The sequence below is a fragment of the Mytilus edulis genome, chromosome 3 (genome assembly GCF_963676685.1).
Source record: "Mytilus edulis chromosome 3, xbMytEdul2.2, whole genome shotgun sequence".
NCBI classification, from domain to species: Eukaryota; Metazoa; Mollusca; class Bivalvia; order Mytilida; family Mytilidae; genus Mytilus; species Mytilus edulis.
The window spans coordinates 97,842,514-97,861,643 of record NC_092346.1 but is presented as its reverse complement, the minus strand read 5'-3'; the positions used below and the strand labels follow the sequence as shown (position 1 = coordinate 97,861,643).

At 33.0% G+C, this 19,130-nt stretch overlaps 1 protein-coding gene across 8 annotated transcripts in view; it reads right to left on the bottom strand.

Annotated features, from left to right (window-relative positions):
- Positions 1-6,321: 6,321 nt before the first annotated feature.
- Positions 6,322-19,130, bottom strand: part of LOC139517906 (ATP-binding cassette sub-family C member 5-like) — a 51,558-nt gene continuing 38,749 nt past the window's right edge. For all 8 annotated transcript variants that reach the window (XM_071309403.1, XM_071309408.1, XM_071309406.1 and 5 more), the window contains 6 exons: positions 18,552-18,711; positions 15,213-15,291; positions 12,654-12,767; positions 12,016-12,180; positions 10,748-10,835; positions 6,322-8,278 (listed from right to left, as the gene is read on the bottom strand). In XM_071309403.1, the coding sequence (XP_071165504.1) occupies positions 8,268-8,278; positions 10,748-10,835; positions 12,016-12,180; positions 12,654-12,767; positions 15,213-15,291; positions 18,552-18,711 (617 nt within the window). In that variant the 3' untranslated portion in view covers positions 6,322-8,267. The remainder of the gene's footprint in view (positions 8,279-10,747; positions 10,836-12,015; positions 12,181-12,653; positions 12,768-15,212; positions 15,292-18,551; positions 18,712-19,130) is intronic.

Genomic DNA, 19,130 nt, shown 5'->3' with positions numbered 1-19,130 from the left:
GAAAGTTGCTTCCGAAAGGGAGACAACTCGAAGCGATAATATAGAAGACTCCATTTTGGCTAAAGGGGTGTTCTACTTACACCTTTACGTTGTGGACACACCTTTACGTTGTGGACTACATTTATTTTAATTTAAATGATGCAAATCATTTAAAATTATGCAAAAACAATAACCCTCAATAGCAGACAGTCATAAAGTCAGCCTCATAATAATAAAGAAACAAGTCGGCAAGTAGAGGGGCACGATTTGTTCCCACTGGAATGCCGACAGTCTGTTGAAAAACACGTCCTCCGAACGTAACAAATATGTTGTCAATCAAGAAATCAAGCATCTTGATAATATCAGTTTCAGAGAATTTTTTTTGAATCAGAGTGATCCTTTACAAAGTAGGATTTATCCCTCCCTAAATGAGAGGTCCAATTATTTTACAAAAAAATAAAGAATTTCAAGTCCAAGAACACTTCAAAATTCTTGTACATGTGTTGAGCATATAATACCAGATAGATCATTATAAGATCTATAATTCTTTGGGAAAAGATTTCTTCAAATACATGTAGTATGAATATGGGCTCATTTGTACTTAAAAAGTGGGTTTAAATGTCCTACATGGAGGTGTTACCCTCGGTGTTGTTCCCAACCTGATAAAAGTCCTTCTTTGTGCATAATTTTAAATAGGAAAAGTCAACAATCATGTAATATACTTACAAATGAAAATAAATCCTGGGCTTATAGCTACATGTTCATCTTTTCTACTGATATAATTACTGGAATCATGCACATTAACTTAATAAAAAGGCTTGAAAGCTCATCATGGAAATATAAAACTTTTTCTAGACCACAAAACAGCACCCGTAAAATAGGTCGAAAATAGTTATAACCTTTGAAATTGTTGTCGCGCACTAAAAAACCCATGGGCACTTTCAAAAGTTGGCAGGTATGTACTTGTATAACTATCATCCTCTATGCGGGTCTTTTGGGTTATAACAACACATATTTATATATAATCATGTCAAACAGATGACAAATGAAAATGGTTTTGAACAGCGGTATACTACTGTTGCCTTTATTTATAGTATTCATAGTTAATCAAATAAATCATTAGTATTGCATTCTAAGTGTAAGATTTTTAACGCCATTCTGGACATGCTGGAATGCCACAATAAAAGGATTTTCTACCATCTTTATCCCTTGGAAATTATGAATAAGTGAAAAAAATCTCGAGCACTGCACATTTCTAGGCATAATATTTGTTTGCACCCAGACTGGACATACTAGAAAACCACAATACATAATTTGCCTTCTAAATATTTTAGATAAAATGTTTTATTTTTCGGAACATGGGCGACATAGCTAAAATAGAACATATGGGTTAAATTCAATGAAAACCACTACAGAAAGAGACAATATGACGGTACATTTTCTTTTTTAGAATGAGGAGATCTAATCGATGACTATTTTCATCAAAACTGTCAGACGACGTCTTATACAAATTTTTGCTGATTAGTCTTATGTAGACGAAACGCGCGTCTGGCGTACTAAATTATAATCCTGGTAACTTTGATTACTATTGAACATGATTATAGCCTGCATTTTGTGTTGCTAAATGTTCATTTTCATGGTGTCTTTTTAACATTTCTAGTATTCTTGTTTAAATTTTTGCGTATGAGGTTTGCCTTTATGTCACTTAATTGTTTTTGTTCGTTGATATATTTTTGTTTTTATTGAGATTAAGATTATAACACAATTTCACTGCTGTATCCCTTTTTCGTGATTTTTTGCCTATTATTTCTGTTTGAAGGTTCATACATTTTTGTCAATATAATGAATTTTATTCAAGATAGGCGAAAAATATCAGAGAGACATTTAATTTCAAAGATCGAAAATAAACTGACAATGCCTTTGCTAAAAGAGGGACGAAAGATACCAAAGGGATAGTCAAACTCATAAATCTAAAACAAACTGACAACGCCATGGCTAAAAATGAAAAAGACAAACAGAAAAACAATAGTAAACATGACACAACATAGAAAACTAAAGAATAAACAACACGAACCCCACCAAAAACTAGGGGTGATCTCACGTGCTCCGGAAGGGTAAGCAGATCTGCTCCACATGTGGCACCCGTCGTGTTGCTTATGTGATTACAAATCCGGTAATTAGTCTAATTCGGTAGGTTACATTCATGAAAGGGAAGGGGATTGTAGTTACGACGTAAGGAACATATCCGATATTATTTGTGAAACGGTTATTCCATAACGGTCAACCAACTCGTGATGGCGTCCGTAAAATTTACGAAGGGATGATTTCAACTTCACCATTTGGAACTCTGTGTTTAATAGCTTCCTTGTGAGCAGCAACCCTCTATCAAGAAAATCATGATATGAAATGCAAGCACGGGAATATCGTATCAATTGGGAGATATATACCCCGTATGCAGGTGCTGCTGGAATGTTACTACTTAGAAATGGAAAGTTCACAATTGCCGGAAAGCTGAAATCATCTCTTTTGTCGTAAAGTTTTGTTTTCAACCGACCCTCATTGTCAATTTCTAGATGTAAGTCAAGATATGAGGCCGACTTATCTGTATCTGCAGTATCCTTTATCTCTAGTTCGATGGGATAGATGCGTTCAACATAGTCACCAAATTTTGAATTATTTAGTGAAAGAACATCATTTATATAGCAGAAAGTTGAGTTAAAGGATATTGCTAACTTCTTGTCTTTCTTCCTAAGAAGTTCCTGCATGAAGTCAGCCTCATAACAGTAAAGAAACAAGTCGGCAAGTAGAGGGGCACAATTTGTTCCCACTGGAATGCCGACAGTCTGTTGAAAAACACGTCCTCCGAACGTTACAAATATGTTGTCAATCAAGAAATCAAGCATCTTGATAATATCAGTTTCAGAGAATTTTTTGTTTGAATCAGAGTGATCCTTTACAAAGTAGATTTATCCCTCCCTAAGACAAGATACTTGTATCTACGTTGGCCATTTTTTTTATGAAGCAAAGCAATACCAACTCTTTCAATTTGTCTTTTAGTTTGGAATGTGGAATACTTGTGTAAAGAGAAGAAAAGTCAAATGTTTTAATACTGTTACAAGATGAAAGAGAGTAAGATTGTATGTACTCTAAAAGATGTTTGGACTTTATTTTATAATTTATATTTGTAACAACTAAATGAGGGGTCCAATTATTTTACCAAAAAATAAAGAATTTCAAGTCCAAGAACACTTCAAAATTCTTGTACATGTGTTGAGCATATAATACCAGATAGATCATTATAAGATCTTTAATTCTTTGGGAACAGATTTCTTCAAATAGTATGAATATGGGCTCATTTGTACTTAAAAAGTTGGTTTAAATGTCCTTACATGGAGGGGTTAACCTCGGTGTTGTTCCCAACCTGATAAAAGTCCTTCTTTGTGCATAATTTTAAATAGGAAAAGTCAACAATCATGTAATATCCTTACACATGAAAATAAATCCTGGGCTTATAGCTACATGTTCATCTTTTCTACTGATATAATTTACTAGAATCATGCAAATTAACGTAATAAAAAGACTTGAAAGCTCATTATGCAAATATAACACTTTTTCTAGTCCACAAAACAGCACCCGTAAAATAGGTCGAAAAGAATTATAACCTTTGAAATTGTTGTCGCGCACTAAAAACTCCATGGGCACTTTCAAAAGTTGGCAGCTATGTACTTGTATAACTATCATCCTCTATGTGGGTCTTTTGGGTTATAACAACACATATTTATATATAATCATGTCAAACAGATGACAAATAAAATGGTTTTGAAAAGCGGTATACTACTGTTGCCTTTATTTATAGTATTCATAGTTAATCAAATAAATCATTAGTATTGCGTTCTAAGTGTAAGTTTTTTAACGCCATTTTGGACATGCTGGAATGCCACAATAAAAGGATTTTCTACCATCTTTATCCCTTGGAAATTATGAATAAGTGAAAAAAAATCTCGAGCACTGCACATTTCTAGGCATAATATTTGTTTGCACCCAGACTGGACAAACTAGAAAACCACAATACATAATTTGCCTTCTAAATATTTTAGATAAAATAGTTTTATTTTTCGGAACATGGGCGACATAGCTAAAATAGAACATATGGGTTAAATTCAATGAAAACCACTAGATAGAGAAAATATGACGGTACATTTTCTTTTTTTAGAATGAGGAGATCTAATTGATGACTATTTTCATCAAAACTGTCAGACGACGACTTATATAAATTTTTGCTGATGAGTCTTATGTAGACGAAACGCGCTTCTGGCGTACTAAATTGTAATCCTGGTACCTTTGATAACTATTGAACACGATTATAGCCTGCAATTTGTGTTGGCTAAATGTTCATGTTCATGGTGTCTTGTTAACATTTCTAGTGTTCTTGTTTACATTTTTGTGTATGAGGTTTGCCTTTATGTCACTTAATTGTTTTGTTCGTTGATATATTTCCTTTTTTTATTGAGATTAAGATTATAACACAATGTTCACTGATGTATCCCTTAGTGTACTAAGTTTCAAGTTGATAGGACTTCAGCTTCAGAAAAAACTACCTTGACCAAAAAATTTAACCTGAAACTCTCACTTTTATTTTCTATGTTCAATAGACCGTGAAATTTGGGTCAAAAGTCTAATTTGGCTTTAAATTAGAAAGATCATATCATAAGCAACAAGTGTACTAAGTTGATTGGACTTCAGCGTCATCAAAAACTTTAACCTGAAGCGGGAAGAACGAACTAACGGACGAACGGAGCCACAGACCAGAAAACATAAGGCCCTTCTACTAACGCAGGTGGGGCATTGAAAGACAAACTGACATACAATAGTATTTGACACAACAGAGAAAACTAACGACTTAGCAACATGAACAAATATCATACAAGTGAGAGGTTTAGCTAGCTACAAAACAAGGTTTAATCCACCAACGTTTGCAACAAGTCAGGAACATGACAGTTGTGATCCGATAGTTTGATGTATTTGAGGTTTTGCTTATATCATTTGATTAGGGACTTTCGGATTTGAATTTTCCTTGGAGTGCAGTATTATTGTTATTTTACCTTTTGAACAAGACAATTTATTTTAAGTTTTCAATAGAAAATGCAAGTTTTTGCTTATGTTTTTAAACTGCTTTTGTGAAAAATAGAAGCACGAATTACACACAATTCAGAAATTTGTCAGCTAAATTATGTATTATTTAAAAGTTAATAATGAGTTCACATCCATTGGAAAAATTAAGGTTAAAACTGACAATTTGGGAATGTATTACTTGTCATTGTGGAAGGGAACATTGTCAGTTTTGTTTTTGCATATTTTTTAAAACAAGGATGTGCATGCTGAAATGTCTCCTCTGCTTTATTATTGTGAAAGTCTGTTATAAGGAGGTTTTACTACAAATATCACAAAAACATAATTGTGACTTATCAATGTAAATGTGGCCAAGGTAAGATGAAACCTGCCAGCCAGATATACACTTCACAATCATACCATACACCAAATATAGCTAGTCTATTCTTTTAGTATCTAAAACAGATCTCATTACGAACACTGATCATTGACTAATGAACTACCAAAATGAAGTCAAGATCAGATGAACCCTCAAAGACAAAAATCTACACCATGCAATCATTCAAAATAACCAATCAATAGTCAACCTTGGGTAAATAGCACATTGTGTATCTTATGTTGACAAATACACCATATTTTTGAAGTAAAGGCTGGAGGAAACCTGTGGTAGACAAGTTAACAACAAGATCCATTTGGTTCAGTATATTTCTATTGTAGCCCAGAATATCATATCAACTGGGAGATATTATACTGCAATATGCAGGCACTGCTGGAAATTTGCTACAAATATACTTGTAAAACATATATGACTAGCTTTTCTTATATGACTTCAATATATCTAAATGTATTTTGTGTTTTTGTTGGGTTGAGATCTCATTAGGGGGTAACCCACACCTCTTTTGGAGTTGCAAGAAGTTAATTGAAATTCACTTTATAACTATGATGTCAGATCTTTTGAATATGTCTGTCGGTACAAACTTTAATTTTGACATTTTTCTTAAACATATACTAGATCTGGGGTAAGACCCTATCCAGGCGCTGTAGACATTTCTAAGTTTTGTAGAACCACTGTCCTAGGTAAGGGAAGGGTTTATTGTGTACAAACATGTTCAAAATTTAATTCAAGGTACCAGGCTTATAATGTGACAGGCAAATACAGCAATCTATTCCCAGTGATAGAAAACCTAAATGGTTCGAAATTATTAAACATTTTAAAAATAATAAACCATTGCATTGTTGTAAAATGTTTTTACTTCTTTATTGTAACAAAATTTGAAAAAACAAAATATAATGCTCCTTCATCATAAAAAATCATTTTAATGAACTAGTTTTCATGTTCTAAAAATAGAAATGTAGTAATAGAAGTATATTTTTCTATACATATAAATACATAACATTACCCTTTTGTTTCCAATTTACATAATTACATATAATCAGTCATAAACAACTGTCGATCATTTCATCTAAAAAAACAAAGTGAACATATGATAAAGACTACAATGTACTTGCTTTTCATCAAATTATTTTAAATATTACTAATCATAATTTGTTTTTCAAATTCTCAAATCTTAAAAAAATAGTTCTTGGGGAAAACATTAAAAAAAAATCTAATCTAAATACAAAACTGTACATAAAACAAAATAGCAGAGGAAACTTAACTGTTAAATGGAATTACTTAAGATGTTCTAGAGAGAATTGTTAATCTAATAAATGTAAAAGCAAGGGAGCATGAGTACAACTATATCTTAAACAAAACAGTTATATAAAATAGCTTTAAAATCAGAACCACAAAGTAAAATATTATAATATTTAAAAACAACTGGCAGTACCACATGTTTAATCAATGCTGCATTTGATAGTAAATTATCCCCCTCATTTTAGAGGAAATAATCTACAGTACCTATGAATGTTCTCTCTAAAAAGTATGGTGTATTAGAAAGTAAAATCACAAAAATACTGAACTCTGAGGAAAATTCAAAACGGAAAGTCCCTAATCAAATGGCAAAATCAAAAGCTCAAACATATTAAACAAATGGATAACAACTGTCATATTCCTGACTTGGCGCAGTAAATATATCAGATGACTGAAAATAATATAAATAAAAATTGGTTCTAGAAGAGTACATTAGATTAGATAATATAGTTGTTGATGCATACTATATTAAATCGTTTTAGAAGTGATCATGTGTATTTTATTTTAAAGCCATTTTAAAAGAAATGTAAATAAATTAAACAAAAAGGCTGTTGAAAAAAGAACTTCAGCTAAGAATTAGAGAATTATATTTATAGCAAACAATGGAATTCATAGGAAGACAGAATGACCAGAAAACCAGGGACATGCCCAGTCTCCTTTCAATTTGTATTAATGATTACATGGATATGCCCAGTCTCCTTTCAATTTGTATTAATGATTACATGGACATGCCCAGTCTCCTTTCAATTTGAATTGATGATTACATGGACATGCCCAGTCTCCTTTCAATTTGAATTGATGATTACATGGACATGCCCAATCTCCTTTCAATTTGTATTAATGATTACAAAGACATGCCCAGTCTCCTTTAAATTTGTATTGATGATTACATGGACAGGCCCAGTCTCCTTTAAATTTGTATTAATGATTACAAAGACATGCCCAGTCTCCTTTAAATTTGTATTGATGATTACATGGACAGGCCCAGTCTCCTTTCAATTTGAATTGATGATTACATGGACATGCCCAGTCTCCTTTAAATTTGTATTGATGATTACATGGACAGGCCCAGTCTCCTTTAAATTTGTATTGATGATTACATGGACAGGCCCAGTCTCCTTTCAATTTGAATTGATGATTACATGGACATGCCCAGTCTCCTTTCAATTTGTATTGATGATTACATGGACAAGCCCAGTCTCCTTTCAATTTGTAATGATGATTACATGAACATGCCAAGTCTTCTTTAAATTGATGATAACAGGAATAGATAACAGCCCAAACAGGAATACTTGACTTCATCTGAAGCCTGTGGTGCCTTGAGTCATGTTTCCTCACATGACTTTCTTATTGAAACCATCAACAAAGGTGAGCTGTTCTTCTACAATATTTTGCATATATTTTCTTTCTTGCTATCTGCTCCAATTTTCTTCGACCATTAATAGCTGAAGGTTTACAACCACAACCACTTAGGTGCATCCTTCTGTTATAACATACCTACAACAAAATCAGATTAATTATGGAGAAAAGGATATGTGAGGTACCGGTATAGTTCAATGTGACAGTTACCCAAAAATACAGTCATTTAGTATGAGTTCTGTTATTTTAAGAAATAAATTGTGTACTGTTTAAGTGAAACTTATTGTGCATTATTAACTGTGCACTCCTGAAACAACAATTATAATATGATTTATTAAACTATTTTAGTATTACAGGATTAAATCATGCAATTCCAGTACATATGATAAATAAAAGCAACAATATTTTTTAAAAGTAACACTTTTAACATTGTTCTGATCTGATAAATAAAATCAAGGAAATAATTTCAAAATAGTTTCTATACTTAGGCCAACTAAAATTAATTAGTAGATTTTCATCCAAATTTTTAAAAATAATGGGGCGGGTGGGAGGATTTTATTTTTTAAATTTTATTTCATATGAAACCTTCTTGTCACATGTTATTCATATATGCAAGTGTAATAATAAGCTTATATCATGTAAATACATCCATAAGGTATCGTGTATTATAAGACAATAACAATCAAAACCAAGGAGTAACCAAAGACTCATAAAACCAAAAGACATTTACATCAACAGTTACAAATAATAAGTAGGAAACAACACGAACTCCACTAAAAACCAGGAGTGAAATCAGGTGCTCCGGAAGGGTAAGCATTTCCTGCACCGTATATGGCACCCATCATGTTATTTCTTTGTTCAGTTCGGTAATGATGGAAGGTTGTTATGATTGAGGAAGAATATCACTGAGATATGATTTCTGACACTCTTTTGTCATAATGGCCAATCAGCTCATGATGGCGACCATAAAATTGCTTGAGTAATGACCTTAATTTGATTGATTCATAGCCCTGTCTCAGCAACTTTTGAAAAAGCAGTATTCCTTGTTCAACAAAATTAAGGTACTTTTAGCTAGCTCTAGAGTAACGTATCAAATATTGAGACCCATATACTCCATATGCTGATGCCGCTTTTTCAAATTCGTAAATATATATATCTGATTGGCAACCACTGTTCTACATGTAATTGCCACTTTAGAAACCTATTTTATAGTAAACAACAGAAATGTGGAGAAATGCTCTCTTAAGTTGGACTATCTATATCAAATGTATTTTGCTTTCTAAGCAATGTTTTTTTTTGTCCTAATAAAATGAAACAAAGGCATTGGTATACAACACAAGCACGATAAGTACAGAATAAAATGAAAACTCAAACAGTGTTGAAATAATAGGGTTGGTCCTTAATATGCAAGATGCAAATATAATTACAATGTAGAACATAAAGTTGTTTAATGACTCTATTGTGGGTATTGGGACAGAGGATGTTTGCTGTTTTTCTACAAAAAACGAAAGGCATGGATAAATCTAAATCTAAGAGCTTGCTATAAATTAATAAATTAAAAATGCGTATGTTTGTCGATTTTCTGAACTCAAAATACGGTCACCAATCTATAAAGTTCATGCTTGTGTCAATTTCTGTATTCCAGTCAAACGTGTTCCACGATTCTTACGCTTTTGGGTTTCATTCACAGTCCAAATAATTTTCTTGACACAAAGTCATTGTATAAATAAAAGAAATCCAAGGTGTTTTTCTCACAAACATTTGTGTCATTTGTGACATACTGCGATTTGCGTTCTTGGACACAGCGTATTACTCGTAACCCGAATATTTCACGCCCTTCTCGTAATCAATCTCTATTCTCGGTAAATGATGTTGTCATCATATATCAGCAGAATATATCGACTTAATCATTCAGTAAGAATTCTCTAAGAAATACGAAAACCGAAATTAGAAAAAGGAAGTTTCACATGAAACAAAATTATCGACGGTTACCGGTAACGGAAATGAACAAAATACGGAAATCGTAATTTTTTCAAAAATAAAAAAAAACCGGGCGGGAAGATTTCAGAGGGGCGGGCGGGGATGAAAATCTATCAATTAATTTTAATTGGCCTTAGCTTTCTCTAAAAATATATGCTATCAAGGTCACTAAATGTAAATTATATATGTGTATGACCAATCTCAAGGTCACTAAATGTAAATTATGTATGTGTATGACCAATCTCTCAACAGAAAATACTTTAAAGTCATGTGGTTGTCAAGTTACAAAAATTCTATTACAAAATAATATAATCTTAAAGTATGTCGAACCATAGAGCTTATGGTTCTAGACAAAAATAAGTAAGAGAATAAGGTTCAAGATTGAACTAATGTAGATCTGCATTAAACACCCTGTTTATTAATTGACAATAGTTTAAGAAGTGAAGTTTCCTGACTTATAATTGTTGAGATTACATTAAGTGCAAGTATTGATTTAGGAAATATTTGGGTAAATAAACTACATATAATCCTACAGTGTTCATTTCAAATATTGTTAATGGGGACAAAGATCACATAGATTCCTATCTTATGTCATATTCAGATCAAATGTTTGGATTAATAACTCACCTTGCTGACTCTCGACTGCATCTAACATCATTTTAAATTTAGATTTAGGATTAGCTGTTAATGAAGAGGGTGAATCATACTCCACAACCTGCAAACAAACATCAGTGGAAATCAAAATTACACATCACAAAGTTACAATGTAACAGGAATTATACAGCAACCTCACAGGAACCACAACCTGCAAACAAACATCAGTGGAAATCAAAATTACACATCACAAAGTTACAATGTAACAGGAATTATACAGCAACCTCACAGGAAAAAGACTGAAATAACAGCAATTATACAGTACTGTCCCAGGAAATGGACTGAAATAACAACAATTATACAGTACTGTCCCAGGAAATGGACTGAAATAACAGCAATTATACAGTACTGTCCCAGGAAATGGACTGAAATAACAGCAATTATACAGTACTGTCCCAGGAAATGGACTGAAATAACAGCAATTATACAGTACTGTCCCAGGAAATGGACTGAAATAACAGCAATTATACAGTACTGTCCCAGGAAATGGACTGAAATAACAGCAATTATACAGTACTGTCCCAGGAAATGGACTGAAATAACAGCAATTATACAGTACTGTCCCAGGAAATGGACTGAAATAACAGCAATTATACAGTACTGTCCCAGGAAATGGACTGAAATAACAGCAATTATACAGTACTGTCCCAGGAAATGGACTGAAATAACAGCAATTATACAGAGCTGTCCCAGGAAATGGACTGAAATAACAGCAATTATACAGTACTGTCCTAGGAAATGGACTGAAATAACAGCAATTATACAGTACTGTCCCAGGAAATGGACTGAAATAACAGCAATTATACAGTACTGTCCCAGGAAATGGACTGAAATAACAGCAATTATACAGTACTGTCCCAGGAAATGGACTGAAATAACAGCAATTATACAGTACTGTCCCAGGAAATGGACTGAAATAACAGAATTAATACAGAAATGTCATATGAATGGACTGAAATAACTTGAAATATACTGTAATTTTGCAGGAAATGGGCAGAAATATAAGGAATCATACAGAAACGTCATGGAAATGGACAGATGTAGCAGGAACTATTCACTAACGACATGGAAAATGGGCTGAAATAACAGGAGTTATTCAGTAATTTCATAGGAAAAGGGCTGAGGTCATATTTAAAAAAATTCACTTTGGCCATAATGAGAAACTAAACTCCTGTTTATTGCTGCTGAACATATCACAATGCAAAAACGAAAATCTTATCAAAACTTAGTACATTACATACCCGACCATCCTCCATGACTAATATTCTATTACAGCTAAGTACAGTGTTTAATCTGTGGGCTATAATTAACATTGTACAGTCTGAAAATGCTTCTTTTATTGTGGTTTGTACAAATGAATCTGTTTCTGTATCTATTGCTGCTGTAGCCTCATCTAATATCAATATCTATCGAAAAAAAATGTTCAAATTAGTATAATAATAATACTGGTGTGGCAGCAATCCAACACAATATATAAAAGTATAGTGTATGAAATTCTCTGGCAAATTTTGTTGTCTTAAAGATTAGTTGTACACTTTGAAAACAGTATACCATGAATGGTTTCCCCTTGCATATTTTGTCTTTACATTTGGTCAATAATATTTTGTTATCCTGGAACATACAATTGTACAATTTAAATGTTCTCTTTTTTTTATTCTTTAAAAAGATTGTTAAATTATAGTCTTGCTCGTTATTTTATGTGTATTTGAGTCATTGTCTCATTGGTATATGTTCAACATCTTCCTCTATTTATACCACTTATCGTACATCATATTAGAACAGTTTTGATCTTCCCTTGCTATTAGACTATATGATTAATAGCTGTTTTTATCTTTCGTATTAATCAAATGTGAAGACAAATAAAGTATATATTTCCTACCTTACTATGTCGTAATAAAGCTCTTGCTAAACACATCAGCTGTCTCTCTCCTACAGAAAAATTCTCTCCATTTTCTACAACTGAGGAGTCCAATTGAGAATCTAAAGCAGCTACCTGCAAATTAATTTTCTAAGTTAGATTTTTGCTGTGCTGTGTACTTTATTAAATGTTTGACACTATCAAATGTTGTTTTTTGGGTTTTTTTTCACAACGTAACAATATCTTTATTGCATATTTGTTGTAACAATTTACTAAGTTTACAGCTTTTAACTTAGTATCCCTCATGCTAGCTTACCTAATAGTTAAGGGAAGCACTATTTGGCAAGATATTATTTCTTCATAATATTAGTATTCATAACATAATTCGTTTCACAAAATATATTTGATAAATTATTGTGATTACACATACATTTTTTTTTCTTTTTCTCTTTTTTTCTATTTTTTTTTAGAGTACATATTTTCTAGAATCACCCCCGTTATCAGTATGATCCGTGTTTCCATTAATATTGGGCACAGTGTTGTTTTTCACATGTGCGTTATCGGGTATAGTTTTGATTTGTGTCGTCTAAATATTATTATTATTCACAGGATTTAACTATGTGATTATATATGGTGAGTATTCAAGATATCTTTAGTTATCTACTGATCTTTTGTTATGGTGAAATGTATATGTAATGCACAAGTAAGTAAAGTTTAGCATGTTTAAGTTAGAACACTCATCTGAGATTATACATCATTTTTCCACAATAATTAATAAATGTACGGATACATTTATACCTTAGCAATTCTTTTTATCTTTAGTAAATCTAAAAAATACAGTATAATTCACATGTGGAAACTCGTGCATGGCTGAACATGCTAACAAACTTTGGACATGCATGGTTGAACTCAATGATAAATATTACCATACCAGTATTTGGCTTGTGCACTAGAAACAATATTGTACACAATGTTTTGTGCTTCTACAAAGGTTAATCAATTGGTGGTTTTAAAAAAGGGCTAACTAGATGTAGTTTATTATTTTTTTCTTCTGTATCAACTTAAATACTTGTGTGACTGTTGTTTTGGAGATATTCTACATTCTAAATGAGCGTCACTGATGAGTCTTATGTAGACGAAACACGCATCTGGCATACTAAATTATAATCCTGGTACCTTTGATAATTATTTACACCACTGGGTCATGCCACTGCTGGTGGACGTTTCGTCCCCGAGGGTATCACCCGCCAAGCAGTAGTCAACACTTGACATGAATATCAATAATGTGGTAATTTTAATAAATTTCCTGTTACAAAACTTTGAATTTTACGAAAAATTAAGGATTTTCTTATCCCAGGCATAGATTACCTTAGCCGTATTTGGCACTTAATGGAATTTTGGATCCTCAATGCTCTTTAACTTTGTACTTGTTTGGCTTTATTAATATTTTGATATGAGCGTCACTGATGAGTCTTATGTAGACGAAACGCGCATCTGGCGTACTAAATTATAATCCTGGTACCTTTGATAACTATTTACACCACTGGGTCGATGCCACTGCTGGTGGACGTTTCGTCCCCGAGGGTATCACCAGCCCAGTAGTCAACACTTCGGTGTTGATATGAATATCAATAATGTGGTCATTTTAATAAAATTCCTGTTACAAAACTTTGAATTTTACGAAAAATTAAGGATTTTCTTATCCCAGGCATAGATTACCTTAGCCTTATTTGGCACAACTTTTTGGAATTTTGGATCCTCAATGCTCTTTAATTTTGTACTTGTTTGGCTTTATAAATATTTTGATATGAGCGTCACTGATGAGTCTTATGTAGACGAAACGCGCATCTGGCGTACTAAATTATAATCCTGGAACCTTTGATAACTATTTACACCACTGGGTCGATGCCACTGCTGGTGGACGTTTCGTCCCCGAGGGTATCACCAGCCCAGTAGTCAACACTTTGGTGTTGACATGAATATCAATAATGTGGTCATTTTAATAAATTTCCTGTTACAAAACTTTGAATTTTATGAAAAATTAAGGATTTTCTTATCCCAGGCATAGATTACCTTAGCCGTATTTGGCACAACTTTTTAGAATTTTGGATCCTCAATGCTCTTTAACTTTGTACTTGTTTGGCTTTATAAATATTTTGATATGAGCCTCACTGATGAGTCTTATGTAGACGAAACGCGCGTCTGGCGTACTAAATTATAATCCTGGTACCTTTGATAACTACTTAAATGTATAGACTTGTCTTTAATATAATTAACATTAGTATACTTCTGTTCAAAATTCATAAATCGATTGAGAAAAAAACAAATCCGGGTTACAAACTTAAACTGAGGGAAACACATGAAATATAAGAGGAGAACTATGACACAACAGAAACACAACTCTAAAATGTAACAAACACAAAATGAACTAAAATAACAATATCTTTTTCCTGACTTGGTACAGGACATCTTAAGATAAAAATGGTGGGTTGAACCTGGTTTTGTGGCTAGCCAAACCTTCGGCTTTTATGGCAATCAAAACATTATAACAGATTTGATATACGTAAACCATATACTCACTGTATCTTTTATGTGACACTTCTCTAAAGCTTCCCATAAATCTGAATCTTTATGTTCTTGAAAGGGATCCAGATTATATCTAAATAAACAAAATACCAAATATTATTTTAAACATGTATTTGATTTGTAGAAAACAAAAACATAGATTAAACACATGTACATCAAAACTTAGAAGTCGTCTCCTAAATACTATCATCATGCCTGTAGCAAGGTGTAATGGAAATATTTGTTAGACAAAGCTCAATATGGCACCCCTCTCAGAATACTGTATACTGAATAGTGCCAATGACACAACGCTCTACCCAAGTCAAAACTTGTAAAAGTAAACCATTGTAGGTCAAAGTACGGTCTTCAACACAGAGCTTTGGCTCTCACCAAACGAGCAAGCTATAAAGGGACCCAAATATGACTATTCAAATGGGGAAAACCAATGGTCTAATCTATATCAATTAAGAGCATGATTGCTCTGAGGGATACGATTGCCATTGTTTTCATTGATACAGGTATTAGTATTATTTTCAAAAATAATTCAACTGCATATGTAAATTGCTCGGTAAAATGTAATTTACGTAATCTGAATAGTTATTCAACTTTAAAAATAGCCAATCCTCGATACAAGTGTAGGAACAATGTACTTATTGTGTTTTATTTTTGTACTATCAATTTCAAGTTTACTTTCCACAGCAGTCACTGAGAGTGAGAGAAAGTATTTCACTTTGTACCTTATCACCTATTTTCCTACGTGAATTCTAGGAGGAACCCCATTTTGAACTCTTTGAATACATATCTGCCAACTTTTCAAAATGCCCATGGGGGTTTTGCGTGCAAGATGGCTGTCATAGTCCTAAACAAGAATGTGTCCTCAGTACACCAATGCCCCACTCGCACTATCATTTTCCATGTTCAGTGGACCGTGAAATTGGGGTAAAAACTCTAATTTGGCATTAAAATTAGAAAGATCATATCATAGGGAACAGGTGTACTAAGTTTGAAGTCCATTGGACTTCAACTTCATCAAAAACTACCTTGACCAAAAACTTTAACCTGGAGCGGGACAGACGGACGAACGGACAGACAGACAGACAGACGGACGGACGGACGAACGGACGAACGGACGCACAGACCAGAAAACATAATGCCCCTCTACTATCGTAGGTGGGGCATAAAAACCTTCAAGGGGGCCTGCAAATACATTTTAATGTTGTTTTTTGGCCTCTTCATACTTTTATAAGCCTTAAGTCATTGTAAAATTAGTTGTTTTGTTTAAATTGTGGACAAAACTGCTCTTTCAAAATTTCAATTTGGGAGCCTCCATGGGGGAAATCCCCCGCAAATAGTGACAGTTGGCAGGTATGTAAATATTTAATTTCCTTTGAGTCAGTGGGCATGACTTCTTTCCATACACATTCCTCTGTTTAAATTGTGATTGCTTTTAATATAATACGATGTCTATCCACAGAACGAGCTATTTTTTCTCGGCGTATCGTTGAATTTTGGTTCAGAATTGACAAAAGTATAAGGGAGATAACTCAATGCGATAACATGGAAGACTCCATTTCAGCTGAAGGGGTGTTCTTGTTTCACCTTTACATTGTGGACTACATTTATTTTTAATTTAAATGATGCATATGATTTAAAATTATGCAACAAGAATAACCCTCAATAGCAGACAGACATAGAAAGGATCTCATGAGTTTCAAATTAATCAATGGAGTGGGGAATCCAGAGCAACCATTCAATCTGATACCCCTTCAAGTCAAGAAAACTATACCCATGTACATAATTACCTAAACAAACCCTAGACTTGTGATTTGTAGCAAGGACGTATATTAAATGTTAATTAAACGACCTCCATTTCTTTATGGAAGTACAATATCAAATATCAGTTTCATAACGGTGACATATAAGAAAACTCCACTTCAGTTCTTATATGATAGAAATAGATTTACCGATCGGAATTCAGGGAACTGTCGTGTGTTATCAAAACTGGGGAATTCCCTCTGACATGTTTTTTAATTTATAAAACACCAAATATAGATACTGCTTAATTCTGATTTTCTGTGTTGTTAGGCCTTTTTTTTTTAATTAGTTGGTTTACGGATCCGCCGACCCGATTTTGTTTAAAAGTGAAATAAAATTAAAATTTTGATTTCGTGTTGTTTTTTATTCCGCCGACCCGATTTTTCGAGTGCTGTGAATAAAAAAATCCGAGGCGTTCCAAAACGTTTTGTCTGTGTCAATAAAGCGTTTGTAGTGAACGGCGTATTTTGAAAAGCTTCGAAATGACGCAGACGAATTCAAAAACCCAACGAGGGAGGACCATGGAGTCTGACGGCTTCATCTACTTTCAGTTGAATATTAACTTTGATGGTCAACGTACAAAGACTTAAAAATTGATATCTGCTGCTTCTTCGCCAAGCACGCTGCAATTGCAATTATTAAAGGAGTCAGAATAATGTGTTTGGGTAAGGTAACATATCTTTGGGGGAACTGTTACCTTGTGAGCTACCACATTTAAATTCTGGCTCAGTGTGTCAGTTTAGCATTTCATTTCTCATTATCATATTCTCATCCTAATTATGCATCTGATTAGCCACTAGACATTAAACAACAATTGACCATCCATCCATCAAATGCAAAGCATATCAAGATAAGAGCTAAACTATTTCTCCTCCTCAACCCCTGTAATGTCATGAATGAACAGCATTTTTTTTTTTTTTTCCTCCAACTCAAATTTTTCAGAACAGTTATACGTGAACAAAAAAAAAATCTAAGATTGCTATTTTATTTTTATTTTTTTTACCTCCTCCGACCCTAACCTTTGACACTAGTTGTCCGTAAACCAACTAATTAAAAAAAAAAGGCCTTAATAACATGCATATAAGTCAAGGGAAATATCGAAATATGAAGATTATAAGAAGAACATTATAGGACAGTTGTTTAAATTCAATCCTTTTGTTTGTTTTTACCATTTCAAGCAAGACAATCTTAAGAATCTAAGATGTTCCTTAATGTTTAGAATAAAACGGTTGACATGAGGGCATTGCCCTGAGTCAATGGTAATAGTCTACAGATTGCTTGAAAGCAATCGTATCCCAATAAAAAAAATAGAGAAACACTTATAAACAATATCAACAAACAACAACCACTGAACATCAGGTTCTTGATTTAGGATTTTGAAAACAAATGCAGCTAAATGAAAAAGAATACTATCGAACCTATAAGAAATACATCTAGATGGTGATAAATATATCAAATAAATAAAAGAAAACTAAGATTCAGCATTAATAACAAGTTTTCAATTGGAGAAAAAAATACCTGGCACTTCAACAAACCTACCTAATAGTTCCAACAAATAATACAGGGTCCTGAGGTATGATGGCTAGCTTACTCCTTAGATCATGGAGACCTATAGTAGATACGTCTACATTATCTATAGATATACTTCCTGAGTCTGCTTCAACCAGTCTAAATAAGGCAACACCTAGTGATGACTTCCCTGAAAAATTATGCAGAAACTTTTTTATTTACAATTCAAATTTTAAGAAATATAAGACCACCAGTGTGTAAATATTGTTATTAAACTAAATATTTGAATAGTTGAGACTATCTGACTTAACATTGAACAAAATATCATATTACCCCATAAAAATGGTGTCTGCATTGAGAGTGCACAGGTTAAGCAATTACCAATCAATCACACATTTTTATGCTTTTTACAAAGACATTATTTTCAATATATGGTTTAAATATATTTCAGGCCTAAAAAATTAATAAAGAAAATAATTAATGGTTGATACACTGCTCATTCCATTTTTTTTTTATAAAATCAAGGTGTATGAGAATTTTCATGTACCTGAATATTCTATTTCCTGAAGCCGAAAAAAGAAGTGGAACAATAATTAAGTAGCCAAGGGA